This window comes from Populus euphratica, unplaced genomic scaffold (assembly GCF_000495115.2).
Source record: "Populus euphratica unplaced genomic scaffold, PopEup_1.0 scaffold162.1, whole genome shotgun sequence".
Lineage (NCBI taxonomy): Eukaryota > Viridiplantae > Streptophyta > Magnoliopsida > Malpighiales > Salicaceae > Populus > Populus euphratica.
In genome coordinates, this window is record NW_011500047.1 from 29,166 (window position 1) to 49,261 (window position 20,096).

Here is a 20,096-nt window from a genome sequence, read left to right on the forward strand (position 1 = left end):
CTTGGTCGGGCTTGTAGTTTTTCACCTTATAAATTCTCCATATAAAATTGCAGTGTAGACAGATCAGAAAAATCAATGTTATCAGAGATGGAATATTTCAAGAAATCCCAAATGGTTCATCTAATTCTCTTGCTTCTAGCTGGGCTAACATGCGTGTCTTCTAGCCTCCCTAGTGAGTACTCTATAGTTGGCAATGACTTGAGTGAGCTTCCACCAGATGAAAGCATCATTGAAATCTTTCAACGATGGAGAGATAGGCACCAGAAGGTTTACAAACATGCAGAAGAGGCAGAGAAGAGGTTCGGGAATTTTAAGAGGAACTTGAAATATATAATTGAGAAAACAGGAAAGGAAACAACTCTGAGGCATAAAGTGGGGTTGAACAAATTTGCTGATTTGAGCAATGAGGAGTTCAAGGAACTTTATCTGTCAAAGGTGAAGAAACCCATCAACAAAAGGAGGTTTGATGCAGAAGACAGGAGTCGGAGAAACTTGCAGTCGTGCGATGCACCTTCCAGCTTGGATTGGAGGAAGAAGGGAGTTGTCACTGCTGTTAAGGACCAAGGAGACTGCGGTAAGCTTCCCTCGATAAATTCATGCAATTAAGGAAGATTTATAATAGGAAATGCCGCTGTCTATCGAGGGATTTTACTACAAACCTTCGATCGTAAAATGTCAGCAAGTACAGATTAATTTATATAATGCTAAATGTAAATGATTAATCAGATGTTTCGATATTTATCATCCCTAAGCCGAGAAAACATTAGTTTGAGAAGTTGGGTCATTTTTAATAAATCCTTATGTTTTTTATTTGCTTAATTTCCTTCCTTAAATTTCGCAAGCATAAATATGTGTGATAGAAATAGCATTATGTATGTTTGATGTTGTGTTTTAAAAATATTTTTTTATTTTAAATTAATATATTTTTATTTTTTTCTAATTATTTTAATATATTGTTCTCAAAAATATTTTTTAAAAAATAAAAAAATATTATTAATATATTTTTTAAAATAAAAAATATTTTAAAAAACTTTCATAACTATTCTCAAGCACAATATTATAATTTCAAAAAAGGAAGCTAGGCCTTAAAACAAACCTTTGGACCTGAATTGTTTTATTGAATTTCTGTTTTATATTAAAATTTAATGTTTTTATTTTAAATATTTTTAAATTACTTTAATATTAAAAAATATTTTTTAAAAAAAAAACCACTGCTTTTGTACGCATCGAAATCCAATCAAGTGGCCATATTCTGTCTTTGACCGGTGGGCAAATACAGTCCAATCATTATTATTCCCCGTTTTCTAAGTGCATAATATCATGTCATTTATCGAGAAATAGAAAATGATTGGCGTGGCTTGTTTTCGGCTTCACATGCTCTACTCTCGAAGTCAGAGGATGGAAGAAGGATTCTCTTCTTGATATACATGGAATGTCATTTGCCCATCCAACGACATGTGCCTCGAACAAGCCAAAGAATGTGTTTGTTTTCACGTTTGAATTTGTATTTAATTTTTTTTTTCATTTAAAAAAATATAAAACTGATATTTACTTTAAATGTATTTTGGATAGTTTTAATGTTAAAATTTTTTAAAAATTATATATTTTTAATTGACAAATATTTTTTATGAATACCATTCACGTATTATCAAATGCAAATATTCTAAAGCTAAGAATGAGTAGTAATTACTTACCAAAAATATTTAAGAATATATTTTACATTAATTATGAAAAAATATTTTTTATTTTAAGTTGTAATTTAAAAGGATGCATTTTATAAATAAGTTGTGTGTTAAAAATGAGTAAATTTAGATGTATATTTGATAAAAATTGACTTAAAATGATTTTTAAGGGAAGAGAGATCCTACAAGTTAGAATCTTTAAATAAATTTTTTTTTAAAAATGGATAAAAAGCAAGATCTTGAAATAAACTTGTTTATTTAAGTTAAAGTTAAGTCTAATCAAACAAATTTATGATTTTTCCTTAAATAAAAACTCAAGAGCAACTTAAATCAAAATCCAAAAATCATGTAAAAAATAACCTTAAGTAGAATATCTCAATATTCAGTACATGAATTTCTAGTATTTAATTACTAAAGTTTTAGTTATGCTATTCTATTTCTCGCATTTCTTAATTACAATGTTATGTCAAAAAAGGAAGGAAAATTCATTCTGAGTTTCCCCACATCCAATGTTATCCGATTTATGTCTTGACATGCTTGTGTGAGAAAACAATAATGTGGTCTGGACATGAAATGTTCCCAGGAAGTTGTTGGTCATTCTCCACAACTGGAGCCATAGAAGGAATAAATGCCATTGTCACTAGCGACCTCATTAGCCTCTCAGAGCAAGAGCTTGTAGACTGTGATACAACCAATTATGGGTGTGAAGGAGGCTATATGGACTATGCTTTCGAATGGGTTATAAACAATGGTGGAATCGATACAGAAGCTAATTATCCGTATACAGGAGTTGATGGTACCTGCAACACAGCCAAGGTTTGGTCCCCCTGTATCAATATAACCTCTTGATGTTGATTTATACTCAGTAGGTTAAGTTTACAGGAATATTAGTTAACGTTTTTACTTCACGAAAATTCTGAATGTATCTAATTTGTCTCATTGATGGTGTTTCTGCTTGATTAGGAGGAAATAAAAGTTGTATCCATTGACGGGTATAAAGATGTAGATGAAACGGACAGTGCACTCTTGTGTGCTGCTGCTCAACAACCCATTAGTGTTGGTATGGATGGTTCTGCGATAGATTTCCAACTATATACTGGTGTAAGTATCTCTTCTCTGTCGTACGTCTTTGGAAATTAAGATTCTTGATCAAAAGCGGGTGATAAAAGTAGACTGTTATGACTTGCTCAGGGAATCTATGATGGTGACTGCTCTGATGATCCAGATGACATTGATCATGCTGTTTTGATAGTTGGCTATGGTTCAGAAAATGGTGAAGATTATTGGATAGTGAAGAATTCGTGGGGCACATCATGGGGAATTGAAGGATATTTCTATATAAAGAGGAACACTGATTTACCTTATGGTGTATGTGCAATCAATGCAATGGCCTCATATCCAACAAAAGAAGCTTCTGCACCATCTCCAACTAGTCCTCCATCGCCTCCGTCGCCACCGCCACCGCCTCCACCTCCACCTCCACCAACACCAGTGCCACCTCCCCCCTCCCCTCAACCAAGTGACTGTGGAGACTTCTCCTACTGCCCGAGTGATGAGACTTGCTGTTGCATTCTTAAGGTCTTTGATTACTGTCTTGTCTACGGTTGCTGTGCATATGAGAATGCTGTTTGCTGCGCCGACTCTGTGTACTGCTGTCCCAGTGATTACCCCATTTGTGATGTTGAAGAAGGGCTCTGCATCAAGGTAAAGAAATGATAAATGATAAGCTATCAATTCAAAGTCCTTTTAAATCATTAATCAGTATTTTATTAAATTATATGGCGATAAAGGAAAGATGATTTATGAAAATCTCACGTGTGTGTGTGACAGGGCCAGGGAGATTATCTGGGAGTGGCTGCAAGCAAACGACATATGGCTAAGCACAAGTTTCCCTGGACCAAGTTGCAGGAAAGAACGAAAACGGACCACCGTGTTCTACAGTGGAAGAGGAACCCCCTCGCTGCAATGCGCTGAAGAAAATGGAACATATGAATGTCGTCGTTGCTCTTGCCACCACGTCTTTTCCTTTTGCAGGCATTTGGCCATGTTCTTATGCACGCAGCAGGTAAAAGCAGAACAAAGACGGTACAGGGGAAGACGATACAAGGGAAACTATGTTTTTTCCGATCTTCTGGGACAAGAATTTCAATTCTCATTGGGACTTTGTTCTTTAAATATTTTTTTTTCTTGAGTCATATTTACTGTTGTGTTGCTACTAAATCTCTTTCCCAATTTTATAAACAACTGGACTAGTCCAAGCCATTGAATCCTTGGCCGTAAAGCTCTAGGCAATTGTGAAAAATCACATGAACAAGGGAACAATTAACTAACAGAAAGTCATAGGGGCCATGAGAATCCACCAGGTTTACAATCTCGTACAAAACGATTCCAGCAGAGCGGTTCATTTAGCAAAACAGTGAGTGGGAACTTGGTTGATGCTAGTTCGGATTATGGCTTTGCCAATTGAGGACATAACCCAAATAAATATGGCATCAGGCTAAGCCCAATAATATTGATATGAAGGGGCATCAAACCAGGCCCAAAATGACCATGCACTGCACCAGTGTCCGTTCGCTGTGTGGAAGTTAATTAAAGCAGAATAAAAGAGACCAAGGGAAATTGAGATTAGTATGACTTGCAAGTGCAAGTTCCCTGCTTTTTTTCATCGTATTAGCAGAAGTCTTCAATTTAACATATACAGAATATATGAGCCCAGGAAAGAATTTAGAAGAAGTTGTCCAAAATCAGTCCTTACCCTAACGAAGGCAGAGGCCGAGGGAGAGGTTTATACTCTGAAGATCTCCCACCTCGAGTTTGAATCTCTCTTCGATGTGATGGTGGCATTTGACAGCGAGAATGTTCTGATCACATCAATGTCCTCCACTCGGCGCTCGCTGTAACTGTAAAGTGGCAGGGATTTTGTACAAGAACGCCCTTTTCTTTTTAATGGATTTAAAACCTCTTTATCAATATAGTGCATTCATGAAAATTTAATAATTTTTCTACATGCTAGTCCTAAAGTTTGAACCTAAAAGGTTAAGAAATGAAGCCAGCTTCTTTAACCAATTAGCCAATATATTATGAAAATATGACAAATTGTAAGTGGTTAATTACATGGCTAATTAAGCTTAAATCTAATTTTATTTTTTATTATGTTTTGACCAAAGGGTAATTTGATATTAAGTTTATATCTAATTATTTTTTAATTTTAGTTTTGTCCGGTAAGGTTTTTTTTAACTCTTAATGTACCATCGGTGAATTTAAATATTATAATCATGGTTGAAGAAAGGAACTCCAAAGAGATATCTCAAGCTCAAAGAGTATGCGCATTATCTATTTGATTGTAGTTATGGCTATTATAAAATATATTTGGAGATTCCAAATTTATCCACAAACTTATTCATTAATTTCCATCCACCTATCTCCAAACCAAACAATGTTTATCTTAATTGGGTCATCAATAGATCAAAATTCTCAAATGGGTTTTAACAGAAAACATTAAATTCTCTTAATTAAACCATGGATGAGAGTATCCAATTGAGAATTTCTAAAAGATAAAGCACTAATTAGGATGGGCTGGACATGCTCGATGTTACCCGTGTATTAAGGAAAGGGCTCCGAGGGGTCCAAAACGTCCCGACGCTGCATTCGGGGTCCCAAATTTCCTGATATTTCCTTCAGCTGAGATATGAATTGGGTGATGGCGGGCAGGCGTTGTCCGGCACCGACTGTAAATGGTGGGGTACAAGAGTGTTGTGTCTTCTTTCTAACAAAAGATTACAAAGCGAATTTGCTCTTTCGTCCGTCTCTCTCTCAATTTGGCACGGAAACTATTTCAAAGCCCAACCAAGAAGCAAGCAATTCCATGTTTCATACGCTGCAAAGGTATATTAATTGCTGTATGAATCCTTGGCCAGCACAATTTACATACAAGTTCAGGGAATATCAATTTGAAAGGATCCCTTCTTCCCATGTTTTTTTTTTCTTGTTTCGAATTAATTTAAGATGAATACAAATAAACCCAAGAAATTGTAGCTAACAGCGGTAGAGAGACATCATGGGGAAGAAAGCGGAGTTCTAAATTGGGATTGTCCACGTGGAAATAAATCTTTATGCAACCCAAACAATGGATAAAAAATGGTTTAGCATTAAAAAAAATATTTATTGAATCAATCCCTCACAATCCAAGTTAATTTGTACAATTCTAATCATAAATATAACTACAATAAACTAATTTAGTTGGGTTATTTATCTCTTTCTTTTTTCTTTTTCTTTTTTGATTGAGCCTTTATTAAACTTTAACATGATAAGATTCATAACCAAACTAAAGAGTTATTAGAAAATCAAATAATAGATTAAAAAGAAACTAATTTGCGTGTGCAACTCACATGTTAGTAATTGAGGAAGGCCATTGCATTATAATAGGTAAAAATATCCTAAAAATGCTAAAAAAATTCCAAATAAAATAAAAATAAGAATCATAAATCCACTAAAAAATTAATACAATTATCACACAATATCTTCTAAATTTTATTGCAAGGACTTCCTAATACTTATTACTAGTAATGAAATTTTAATTTCATATAAAACAAGACCATTAAAATCTTTAGAATCTTATGGTGAAATTCTAACCTAATCCAATAGTTAGTTAAAGAATTGTGTTTATCAATGTAAAATTATGTATTAAAAAATATAAGCTCAAAACTGCTTTTAATATTCTTAAATAATAAAAAAAAACCTTGTCAAATAAAAAGCCATCAAAATTAAAAGAAATACAAGTTGCTATATAGAAACTCTTGCTAAAACATTCTCAATTGTTGCCACTTATATTGTTTTTGTAAAAACAAAAATTCTTATTAAATAAAAAATTCACAAATTATTATTAAACAATAAAAAAAAATTAACAATTTTTGGCAAATATTGTGGTGTCTTACCAAATTTCAATTGATTTGACACTTTAACTTTATATGAAATATAGCTTTCAAAAGTTTTTGGTAAAATTTTAATATGATTCAAAATTAAATTAAAAATTATACTTGTTAATATATTAACATATTAAAAAAATTAAGCCAGAAACAAATCTAATTGTCCAAAATTAAGCCAGAAACAAATCTAATTGTCCAATCTTTATGTAAATCAGAAAAAACAAACGAGAGATTCTCAATTGTTGCCACTTATATTGTTTTAGTAAAAAGAAATTCTTACTAAATAAAAATTTCACAAATTATTAATAAATAATAACAAAAAAAATTTAACAATTTTTGGCAAATATCGTGGTGTCTTACCAAATCTCAATTGATTTGATACTTTAACTCTATATAAAATTATTTAACATAAATTATCGACAATTTATGTAATTCAGTGAAATTAACGAGGCAGGAGCAATGGAGGATTGCAGGGTTGTCTTTGTTTAAGTCAACATTAAAATCTTCCTTAAATCATGGTCAACAGCGGCAGACGATGGAATCAATGAGGAGAGGCAAGACATTTAGAGATATAAATTTGCATCCATGTTAGTGGAATGGTTTGTGTCCGCAATTTGAGGGAACCTAACGAGAGGACATCGGGTGAGAAAGAAGACATTTTCAAATGTACTTTATTAAGTTAGGTATAATTTAGACAAAAGTTGCCCTAACCATGTGTTCTGTCTTTTTTCTTCTTCTTTTCCGTATTGCTCTTTCTCGGATCTAGTTAAGATTTCATTTCATTTTATTTTTTTTGCTTTCTACTTTGCCATTTTGGACTTATTCACGTATTTATATTCTTTATTTTATTTATTTTATTATTCTTATTTATTTGATATTGTATTTCTACTTGTATTTTTGTGAGTCTTAAAAATATTTTTATCTTAAAAAACATTAAAATAATATTTTTTTAAAGTCTTTCAATAATTTTAACATGCTCAATAAAAAAACACCCCCATATATTTAAAAAAAATAAAAACATCATGTAATACATCATTAAACTTTCTCATATATTTTTTAAAAAAATTAAAAACATCATGTAATACATCATTAAACTAGAAATCAAATGTAATCATATGTGTGATTCACTAGCATTTTGAAGGGTAGGATTTGGACTTACATAGGCTAATCAGGGAAATGTGGCCAGACTCATGATCAAGTTCTGGACAATTGAAAATGCTCAGTAAGAATAGTTAGGGTGACTTAGAATGTTCCCTGATATTAAAAAATAAAAAATAAAAAATATTATTTTAATATATTTTTAAATAAAAAATATTTTAAAAAACAATTATGATTATTTTCTCAAACATCCTCTTAAAATTCTAATAATTCTAGAGAGTATATTCCTTCATTCTCCTGAAAATATAATGTCAACCCATTCCTTTACATGAAAATCTTATGTTTGGTGTTTAGATTCAATACTTTTTTTATTAAAATTTAGATTTTTTATAATATTTTTTGAATTATTTTTATATGTTTTTAAAAATAAAAATTATATATTATTTTAATATATTTTTAAATAAAAAATATTTTAAAAATCAACCTCTCCCCGCACTCCAAGTCGACTATCTTTCTCAAAATTCATAAATATCTTATTTATTATCTTTTCACTATTCACTCATTTAAGAGTTTATCTCTCCATCATGATTTTCCATTTTTTCGCGCCAATTATTTCCCAAGTTTCTGTACTCTCCGGGTATTCTTATCCCTTGACACGTATATTTTGGATAGCACGGCACAGGAAGTAATCTCACCATAGGTACCACTTGTCAGATCACCCCCTAACTAATAAGTACTTTTAGCCCTCACTTGCCGCAACATTCTCTCACTTTTCAAAGCCTCTCTCTGGCGTGCCTCTTCTCCTCCAATGCAAAGCTCCACACAGAATTGTCCCCTTCTCCTCCTCAGAGTTTCGAAACCGGCCCGGTAAAGTGGGGTGATCCGAGATCCGGCTGACTTAAAAAAAAACTTGATATAACTTGACTGACCTAGCAAGTTGATCCAGTTAAAAATCAATTAATTTTTTGTTTTTTGTTTTTTTTATTAAAATAATATCATTTTAATTTTTTTTAAAAATAAAATTTAATTCATCAACCCAATAACCTAATCAAAATCCTGATCCCGCCTTGAACCGGGCCGGGTCTTAAAATCATGCTGCTCCTTCTCCTGTGATGATCCATCGCATCTGGAAATGCTCTCAATAGCTATCCATTTCACACTTGGTAGCCATGTGTTTATCTACTCTTTTGAGAGGTTATCGTGGTGTTCATCTTTTATGGAGACATAATATACCCTTACTTATTTTATTTTATTTTTATATCTTATAACTAACAACAAATCATCATCAATTCGCCCATTGTTTTTGTTATTCGTTAATTAAAACAAACATGTTGTTAGTCATATTTTCTGAAGTCAAAATAGGGAGGCACACCACACACCAAATTCTCTATGAAAAGTATTATAACATGAATTTTTTATAATTTTTTTCTTGTTTTTTGAAAAAAAAATAATAAAAAAATATATTTTTGACACATTTGTATTGTTTTAATATTTTCAATGTTTTTTCAAAAAAACTAAAAAATTAAAAATTTATTTTTGATACATTCGACCTCTTCTCCTTCGATCTTCTTAGCAATAACAATCAAAATAATATCACTATTAAATATATAATTCATTTTCTCATTATTTAGTTGGTGTTAATGGTGCGAATGTTGCTCAACTAATGTGGTATAAACATATTTTACATACTCTAGATCAACACAAACCAAGATTTCAATATCAAAATATTTTTCTTCAGCATTATCTTTCTCTTTGTTATTTTTATCAAATTTTAATAGTTGATTCCAATCCATAAAGAAACTAGAATCATAAAAAAATTTAGTTTTAATATCTTTTTTTTATTGCTGAAGTTTCTCTTATAGATTTGAATTAAAAGCTTGTCTCCCTACTCACATCTCTAAAATTGATTTTTAAAATCACCTACAAATGTATAATCAATCTCCTTGTAATCCTTCAATCTCGTATCTCTAAAATTGATTTTTAAAATCACCTCCAGATCTATAATCAATTTTCTTTTAATCTTTCAATCTTTAGATATCTTCTCTTACCTCTTCTTAAACATATTTTTTTAAAAAAAAAAAACACCATCATCTTTTCATACACGAGTATATCTTATTTTGTAACAAAAAAAAAAAAAACACCATCATCTTTTCATACACGAGTATATCTTATTTTGTAACCTCTTTTATCATTAATTATTTGGTTTTACCATTAATTATTTTAAAATACATACCACTAATCACCAGGAATTTTTATGTTCTAATACCAACAAAAACAAATAAAACATCAATAAAAAGATAACAAACCTAAACAAAACAAATTCTAGTGAATAGGATCACTAAACAAAAACCTTAACTTCAAGTAGTCCACTAAAATATAAGCTAAAAATCCTATTTATATTAGTTCTAGGTTTATCTTGAAGGGAGAAAAAATTATAATAAATAATTATAGAATTATTACATCGATTCCTAAACTAAATAGAAAAAATAAAATTATCAAACACGATATTAGTTTTTCTAAACTAGATAGAAAAAAATAGAAACAACATAAAGGAAAATATTTCCTAAACTAAATAGCAATAAAAATAACTAAGAAGAAAAAAAATCTTTAAAAATCATACATCAGATATTTAGTATTTGGATCATGTTAGAGTCCAATATTTTTAATTTTAATGGTTGTTGCAATACTTGAAATGATGATATGCAATTACTCATATTTTATTTAAAGGATTACAAAAAAACAAGGTAATAGCGAGTAAGAGAAAAATAAATCAGTCTTAATGTTTGATAATTTTATCATAAATGAGAGGTTCAACTTCGTATTCTCTTTTAGGAAGATGGGGACATTAATGCTAATTGAGATACAAAGCATTAGTGTTTGATGATTAAAGTAAGGGGTACTAAACCTTAAGGGGAAGATTTGATGATTAAAGAGGTTTGCACATATATTTGTGATTCTCTATATTCAAATTTGGGATAATAACTAGGAAAATTATTAAAGTTCTCTAAATTAACCATGTTAATATGGAGGATATACTCTTAAAATTATCTGAAGGATTTATTCTCAATTAATATATAAATTTACACAAAGATATCCTTATAGTAAAAAATATAAATTTACACAAAGATACCTTTATAGTAAAAAAGATGACTTTAAATGACACATGAGATCTTTTGTGACCAAAAATGTTATTTTGCCTCGTTATTGAAAGCGCTTCTATGTTCTTTTCATGTTGGTGTGGTGCATGTTAGTGATGGTAGGATGATTTGTTGCCGGTAGGCCTTTGTTTTTTTGTTCATTCCCTTTCCTATAAAAATTACAACTTGGTTTTTTTTGTTGTTGGTGTTTAAACTTCAAACCTTATTTTTTTAATTTATAATTTTTCTTTATTGGCTCTTTTGAAGGAGTTTTATTGGTTTTTAATTTCATATTTCAATCTAAATTTATGGTATTATTTTTACATTTTGATCCTCATTTTCTTGATTTCTTCTTTTTTTCTTTTCCCTTATGTATTTTTTTTTAATTTTATCCTTCAATCTAAATTTATGGCATATTATTTTTACTAATCTGGTTCTTATTCTTTTTTTTTTGTTAAATTTATTTTTTCTTTTTAATTTCACCTTTCAATCAATTTTTTTATTTTTATGTCAATTTTAATCCTCATTCTTTTTATCTTTATATCCTTTTGCTAAATTTATTTTTCTTTTCAATTTCACCCTTCAATCAAATATAAAATTTATTTTGTATTTTAATTTTGATACTTATTCTTTTAATTTTTATTTTTTTTTCAAATCCTTTTGTATATTTGAAATTATTTTTTTAATTTTATTACTCAATATTCGATTGATTGAGAATTGAGTTTTATGGTTTTTCCAGATACGATGCTTCGAGTCTAATGACTAGAGTTATAGGTTTGAAAAGTTAACACAATTGTATTTTTTTTGTATTAAATAGGCTTTACAATTTTTTTTTTACTTTTTTCTATTAGGTTATTTTGATATCATAATTTAGGCCACGAGTTTGACGAAATATCATAAGTTGGCTTAAAACTGATTACTAGGGTTAGAGATTTTTTATATTAATTTGAGTTGATTAGGATTAATTTTTTAGGTCTTTTTTACTCCATTTCATCTTCATGTATTTAATGATTTGTGAATTGAGTTATATTGTTTATTTTGTTTTGAGAAAAAATTCCTCAAAATTATCATGATAACTTTTTTAAGTGTCTAATTAAAAAAATTAATTTATTCTACCTGATGAGATCTATTACCTAAAGTGCATATTTAAAAAAAAAAAAAATGCGTTTACGACTTCTGAATATTTTTTTTAAAAAAAATGCGTTTACGACTTCTGAATATATTTTTATACGAGATAAATAGTCCGGCCGAGCAATGAAGCCTGAACATGGAGGCTAGCAATAGCTATTTCTTAGCTAGGATCATGCAAATTACTTTCAACAACCAAAAAATAATCATAAAAATCTATACGTGCATGCATGGAGCTAGGGAAATAGGAGTAGCGGCGTTCATAAATTCCGGAAATGTTATTTTTTGGGTATATAATGTATTGAATAGTACGTTGAAGTAAGGCATGAACATGTATGGTTTTTGTTGTTTAATTCATGTTAAATGAATCCCACGGATAATCACGAGAAATACATATAAAATTCAAGCCATGTTACGTAGTGGCATGGGTCTCCACAATTAAAGGGCAATCAAGACAAGATCTAATTGGACAAAAAAGAAAGAAGACATTTTCACATGTTTTAATATTTAAATATGAATTGTGGTATAATTTGGGCAAAAGTTCTGCTTCCTATGTTTTTAAACAAGACAATTGAGCACATCTGGCCAGAATATTATACCCATTTCCCCTTCCCATTCAAAATCTGAAATAAGTTTTTCTATTGGTTAATTGATTGTCCAATTCGAAGTGGAAGTTAATGATTGATTTAATAAGACAATAGTTAAATGCCTGAATGGAATAATTACAAGCCACCTGCAAATGTGAGAGATGAGATCCGCTAAGAGCAGCATCTGACTGTTAATGATTCAACCACTTGCCCACGTAGCTTTGCTTTACTTGCAAATGTAAGAAGGCGATGCTGCTTTTTGATCGGCAATCCCTTTCTGATGGAGCTCACGGCGGTTAGTGTTCCCCAGCGTAATTTCCTTTAAAACTGCTCTGTCGTTGTCAAATTAAGTTGTAAACAACACCAAATTATTCAATTTTGAAGGACAAGAACTTGGCAATTAGAGTGAAAAATGTTGGATTCAGAAAAACATGGAAGAAGCTTTTTGTAAAGGTGACTTGCGAGTAATTTGTATAAGTTCCTCTTTTTATTTTATTTTTTCTTTTCTATCTTATATTCTCTTTGTAATTTATGTAAGTTCATTTAAAAATTTAAAGAGAATCACTTGAAATACATGCGAGTCACGAGCACTCGAGTAGTAAAAACAGATTTGCTAAACTTTGCTACTTCTCTAGTTAAGTTTTCAAATGTTATTTTTATTTTTTTAAAAAAACTATTTTTGGTTGCTAAATTCCAAAAAAAAAACTATTTTTGGTTGCTAAATTCCAAAAAAACAAAAAAAAACTCAATAATTTACGAGTCCCATATTTTTTTTTTAGAAAAAACTCAAAAAAAACTATTTTTCCTGAGTTATCATTCTATATTGCATGACAAAAAACAACATCATTCAACATAACACTTGAAGTGTTGGAAGCATCATATCTCACTTTGTGACTCACTGTGCGGGGACTTATTTCATAGCTAAAAATGTGTCATTATAGTTTTGATTATAACATGTTATTATAGTATAATGTGATTTTCAACCTTTTAAAACATCATTCTATGTCAATACTTTTTTCATTTATAATTATATAAGAAAATAATAATATGTTCATTTATAGATTTATGAATTATGTGCGTAGGCTTAGTTTTAATGCAAGATAATAATTTAAAAAACTGTCAATTATTCTATCTCATAGTAATTAAATATGATTGTTCATATTTAATAGTATCAAGTTGGCTTGCAAGTAATATGTATTTAATTTATTTATTTTTTGGTCAGTGTGAAGCAAGTGTCATGATCATATGTAATTGACCATTATTAATGAAGATATTGTAAAATGTTTTGACTGAAAATGAAGATATTGTTGTTGCAAAAGACCTTCTTTTCTTAATAATAAAATAAAATAAATAAATAAAGTATCTAGTCTTGCTTCTACATTATGAAATGATACATAATTATTTTCTTTTCAATATATATAACTACAAAAAAATTATTTATTACAAAATAACCATTATTAATATTCTCTTTTCTTTTTTTCTTATCCTATTCATAGTCTTTATCTGAAAAAATAAATCTTTATGATCTTCATTTTACTTTTTATAATTTCTCATTAATGCTTTTATTATAATATTCATAAAAAAAATTGTTGTTGTTAATGCCGTTATATTATAAATTAAATTTATAATTATTAATGTTAAAATACTTATAAATTCAAATCTCACAACTTTTATTTTCAGTCTAAGAACTTTTTGTTTAAAAAATATATTAAATAATATTATAAAACATATATTAAAAACTTATCTTAAGGATTGGTTTTTTGAAATTGACATTACAGGTATTATTATTATTATTATTATTACTAGAAAATAATTGTAAAATGAGTTTTTGTTTTTTAAAATTTTCTAGAGAGAACCACCCTATCTAAAAGGGACCAATTTAAGACGTTGTCTGGTCCAACAACCGTCGCTTTTCAACTGTTTGTCCGTGACAACGTCACTCTATCATAAATATTAAATAGCACTATCTGACTGTACCATACAACCATGCCATAATGATTTAATTATACTACAATTTAATTAATTTCTCTCTCAAAATCTTGCAATTCTCTCTGGAAGTCTTCCGCTCCATGGTATAATATTTTAGTTATTGTGAAGATTGATTTCTTTTAATGGTTGTAAGGATATGGCATTTGCCTTTCAAAATTAAAAAAAAAAAATTAATCTAGAAATTCGAAAAATACTAGGCATTGCACAAGAAATTTAATTTAAACTAATAAATTCAATATTTATGTTTCTAGACTATAGATGTATAATAAATATTTATTTAACCTACAATCATTGATTGGAAGGCTAAAACTGCATATATTATTTAAAAAAAATATTTTATAATAATTTTGATGTGTTGATATTAAAAATTAAAAAATAAATTTAATATGTTTTCAAAACAAAAAACACATTTAAAAAATACTTATAAAACAATACTAAACATATACTAAGATTTTGTTTGGAACTAAGATTTTATATGAAAGTGTAGTAATTTTTGTTTTTTTATTCTTTTCAAAAATAATTTTACCTTAAAAAAGTTCAATTAATTTTTTTTGTTGGTATTTTTGATAATTTTAATATACTAATACCATGAAATAAAATAATGAAATATTTTAATTTTAATACATTTTTAAATTAAAAAATATATATTTCACCATAGGACCAAAATACTAAATAAATGAGTGTGCTACCTCTTTATTACGAGTTCACATCTAAGATGAGTTCATAAAAAGAATTATATAGTAATATTTTCATAAATGTGTGGAGCATAATTCAGTCTGGGTTTTTTTCTATAGTGGATTGAATATTTAGTCCTTATCTTTTCATTAATTTAATGAATTATGAAAGGAAGCACGTTATTGTTGAAAATTCAGTAAAAGGAGAAGACCAAGCGACGGAGAACAACGTAGCAAGGGGGTTATCCCTGTCTCAGTCAGCTTCTCCCCATGATGTCGAGTGCCTTACCCTTGTATCTTTCTTACTGTATAATACTTGCAAACACAAAGCAAAACGAAAGTATTAGTAATAAGCTCTCTCTCTCTCTCTACCCCTTTTCTTTGTTTTCACTCATTCCCCAAATTCATGCCATAATTTTAGGATCCCTTTGCAGTAACACCAACCTCACTTCCTTTGCTCACTCATTCACTGGTTTTATGCTCCACGTCCTTCATTCTTCCTTCCAGTTTCATTTGTTGAACTTGTAACTTTGATAAACACTGGTCAAAGCTTTATCATTGGACCATTCAGGTATGTTCTTTGCATCTCGTTTTATTTCAAGAATGTTAAAGAAATCCCTTTGTTTAGATTGCCTATTCCAGTTTCTTTTTTGGTTTTTGGAAGTTCATTGATTTTTCTGTTAGTTTGTTAGTTCTTGGTTAAAGATTTAAAGATTTATGAGTGGATAATGTTTCAACTGTTAGAGTAAGTGTTAGTTTAAAGATGTTGATGACGTTGGTTGTTTCTTGACCAGAACACATGCTTTCTTGATAATGCATGCCATTTGCATAAAGTAGATGAAGATTCAGGTCATGCCATAAATTCCCATCTTGATTTTTTTTTTTTTGAGTTTAATGGACGATAATCTTGGCAATCGTATGGCTATGCTAATTGGATAATTGTATCTGTGTGGTTAAAATCGGATCTTGGCATAACTTTCCCATCTTGGTTGCTGAGAAATTGAAGAAGAAAATAAGGAACGAAGAATTGGATATTGCTTTTCATTGATGTGCTCTGATCTTCAGGAGAGTTTGTTGGATGAGGTTATTGTTTCACGGATCCCAATCTGTGAAACAATAACCTCTCTCTCTCTCTCTCTCTCTCTCAATATATATATATATATATATATATATATATATATATATATATAAATAGGGATCTGTGAAGCATTCATATGGCAATGGATAATATAAATGTCTTCACGTTCCGTTTTCCTACTTTACTTAAGGGAACAATTAATGCTCTTGCTCTTCAAGTGTTGTTATATGATGACATGCTCTTTTGGAACGTGCACATATCATTTTCTATTTCCTTTTTTGCGGCTCTCGATTTCTATCATGCCATGTATAAGTTGAAATTGCGCTTAATTATGAGTTACTATGGTGTATGCTATTTATTAAGATGCTTGGATTGTTCTTCTAACTGTTAATCAGTTTATTTTCAGATTCATTTTGAAGAGCTGGGATATAGGGGGATTTGCCATGGTTGCGCCTATGGTTCTTTCTCATCGGCATTCACATTTTCTTGATTGGTAAACTTCCGTCAAAGAGTGAGTTGATAGAAGTTGTTTGGTTCTGGGAAGCAATGGCGGAACGGAAATTGAATTTAAATGCACCGCTCCTATCAGTGAGGCGATTTTCTAACATAACAACAACTTCTGATGGAGCAAAAACTAAGAAACTTGAGAATTCCCTGCTCAATAGACGCCATGCTCTTCCTCCATACAAACCAGACACAAGTTTGGATCAAGTGACTGAACCTGTTGCAGTTCCTTTCCACTGGGAACAGATCCCTGGTAGAGCAAAGGATAATTCTATGGAGCCACCTAAAGTTGCTGAGGAGGCTTCTGTTACTCCGAAGGTTCCTCCTAGAAGATCGTTGGATATTGTAAGGCACCATAAGGGAAAGCGTGAGCCTAAAGTCCCCAAGGAGGCTTCTGTTAAGCCACTTATTTCTTCCAGAAGGGCATTGGATGTCGTAAAGCACCAGAAGGAAAAGCCAGAGCCTAAAGTCCCCAAGCAGGCTTCTGTTACTCAAAGGAATCCTCCAAGAAAGGTGTTGGATCTTGCAAAGCACCAGAAGGAAAAGAAATCCAACGATCAAAGTTTGTCTAGGCCCAAAGCTGAAGCAAATTCTTTCAACAAGAACGTAAGAAAGTTAGATTACTCTAGAGAGGGACCAAATGAGAAATCAGGTTTGAATTCAGATGATGATGATGTTTACTCTGATGCACTTGACACTTTGTCCCCAACAGATTCAATCTCCATGAACTGTAGTGCAAGTGGTGTGAGTGGCTTTGATGTTCAGGTTGTGAAGCCATCAGGAACCTTTTCCAAGGATCAACAAACACGAGATTTCATGATGAATCGCTTCTTACCTGCGGCCAAGGCAATGGCTTTGGAGCCAGCTCATTATGCTTCAAGAAAGCAACCTGTGGTAGGTGAACAATTAAGACAAATTACGAAGGTGGTTCGTGGGAATAGGACACCTCCTCCTAGTAAATCTCAGTCAATAATTATCTCAAATTATGGCCAGGATATTGAAGAGAAAGAAAGTGAAGATGAATATGATGGGTATGAAGGTTCTGGGAATATATCAACTAAGGCTTGTGGTTGGTTTCCTCGCTTATGCTTTAAGAATTCATTGGGTCTCCTAAATCCCATTCCTGGATTGAAACTTAGGAATCAGGCTTCCATGTCTTCTACCAATGATGTTGAAAAACTGAGCAGAGCTTCTCCGAACAGATCTGTTAGTCAAATCGTGAAAAAGGTTAGAATAGAACTCATTTTTTCTTTCCCTTTAATTATTTCTCCTTCGGTCAGTGCCGAATGCTTCTGTTATAATTAGTGGAAGTTGCCTTTCAATTCTAAAATCACTTACAATTTTGCGATGCTTTTCAGCACTTAAAAGATGCTGCTAATAAGCTAAAGCAAGATAGCGGAGGGCAATCACCTAGGCTGCCGGAGTTTGAGAACAAGCTGTCCTGTGCATCTAATCGGTTCATCTATGCAAGTGATCGGCAAACAATGAGTCGGACATCTCCTTTAAGGCGCTCAGCTGGTACATCTCCTTTCAGACGCTCAGGGTGCGTATCTCCTTATCGCAATGAAGCGCCTCAATCTCCCTTCCGTGGCAGGGGATTTCTAGGCATTCCTAAAGAGGCTGAGGATTTGAGAGCCAGTAGGTTGAATTTGTACAAAGGCATTAGCAAGTCTCAGGAACTATCATCCTACTATGGTGCTAAACGAGGGTCCCGCCCAGCAAGCCCTGTTGTTGAGAAGACACTGTATGTAGATACTGTACACAAGGCAGGAATACTGTTCCCAGATTCACGTTCTTCAAATATCAAGAAATATGTGGACTCCGAAAAAGGGGACTTTAAGAGACCCTTGAAAAGCAGAGAAATGAAAGAAGCAGCTGGTGAAGAGTCTTCTTTCCAAGATGCAGAATTCCTGAATTTTCTGAAAGCAGAGAGTGAACTGGAAAATAAAGTCCCCGGGTCTGCGGATGCTGATTCAGCTTCTCTTTCAGACAAACCAGAGTTGATGGAGGACTATTCTAAAGCTTTAGTGTGTATAAGTGCAACAACTGAAGAAAACGTAAATATTGATGGTGATCAGATTTCAAAAGAAGATGATACAGGAAATGTGAAAAACAGTTTAGTGCAGTCTCCTCATGCCCCAATTCTACCGAAATCACCGTCGGAATCTTGGCTTTGGCGAACCCTGCCTTCATTCTCGTCACAAAATTCACTTTCACATCTGCATCGGGGAACCAGTTTTCAGAGCAAATGGCAGGACACTAATACGCCCTCTACTAATACCAAATGGGAAACCATTGTTAAATCATCCTATTTGCATCACGATCATGTACGCTATTCTGAGGTAATGCCGTTACTCTCAATCTTCTTCGTTTTTCTTCCAGTTTCATTTTAAGTTATAGAAGAATTTTTACGTTAGTATTCATTTGCAGGAATTAATCCCTCACGCTTCTAAACACTCCAAAAGTTAGAGATGCAGAGCTCTTTCCAAATTCTTAACAGCAATTGTTTTGTTTGGATATTTTGCCCTCGGATATGAACAAAGGCAATTTAAATCTTCCAGTCTACATTTTTTTTGTGAGATCATGCTCTGATTATTCAATCCTCCTATAGTAGGTAGATGGAATTCAGCAGTCAGATTTGTTGAAATTTCCAAGTTTTCTGAACCCTCCCTGTGATGTGCCGTCTCGCATTCATACAGGGGTGAGGTGATTGGCCAATAAGCCATTATATTCCTTGTATTGGTGGTTTACAGTTTAAGCGACTGTTTTGCTTTTATTTTCGGATTCCGTTGATCCCTGTGTTTATAGAAATCAGTAATTCATTATGGTGATGAATGAAATTACACTTTTGATTGTGATAATGTCTATTCTAAAGAAGCCTTGTATATTCATTGTGAACAAGTTCTGTTGGCATTGCAAGCTATTCCGGAAGGCCCTAAAATTGATTGTTCTGCCATCCAAGCATTGGTGGTATGGTGCTGCTATTGTTTCTCTACATCTGCATGTACATACATGTTATTCAGTACTGCTCTTAGATTCCCTTCTTTCACGCCTGTAATCTTTCAGTCCAGTTCATCAAAGAATTCTGAACAAGAGAGCCCCTGTCTTGCTTTACCATTTTAAGGGGACAATTGGGGTTAGAAAACATTACGATGTATTTGCCATGTCATGATCTTTAGCATTTTTGGAACTAGATCCAGAAATAAGAAATGGAGATATAGAGAGGTCCCAATCCCCATAGTTACCATATTTAGCAGCAGCACAATTATACAGAAACCAGAGTGGATAATACCA

The 20,096-nt window shown here is 31.5% G+C and overlaps 2 protein-coding genes across 3 annotated transcripts; both read left to right on the forward strand.

The window, feature by feature from the left end:
- Positions 1 to 3,963, forward strand: LOC105107497 (low-temperature-induced cysteine proteinase-like). The gene is made up of 5 exons (XM_011001436.1): positions 1 to 574; positions 2,266 to 2,498; positions 2,646 to 2,783; positions 2,874 to 3,386; positions 3,513 to 3,963. The coding sequence occupies exons 1-5, from the start codon at positions 76 to 78 to the stop codon at positions 3,654 to 3,656; spliced, it is 1,527 nt and encodes a 508-aa protein (XP_010999738.1). The 5' UTR covers positions 1 to 75; the 3' UTR covers positions 3,657 to 3,963.
- Positions 3,964 to 15,461: 11,498 nt separating this feature from the next.
- Positions 15,462 to 19,663, forward strand: LOC105107498 (uncharacterized). Of its 2 annotated transcripts, none has more exons than XM_011001438.1 (4): positions 15,462 to 15,791; positions 16,718 to 18,029; positions 18,161 to 19,144; positions 19,233 to 19,663. In XM_011001438.1, the coding sequence occupies exons 2-4, from the start codon at positions 16,845 to 16,847 to the stop codon at positions 19,269 to 19,271; spliced, it is 2,208 nt and encodes a 735-aa protein (XP_010999740.1). In that variant the 5' UTR covers positions 15,462 to 15,791; positions 16,718 to 16,844; the 3' UTR covers positions 19,272 to 19,663. The 2 variants fall into 2 exon arrangements, with proteins under 2 accessions (XP_010999740.1, XP_010999739.1); XM_011001437.1 differs by having other exon boundaries at positions 15,463 to 15,791; positions 16,705 to 18,029.
- Positions 19,664 to 20,096: the final 433 nt, after the last annotated feature.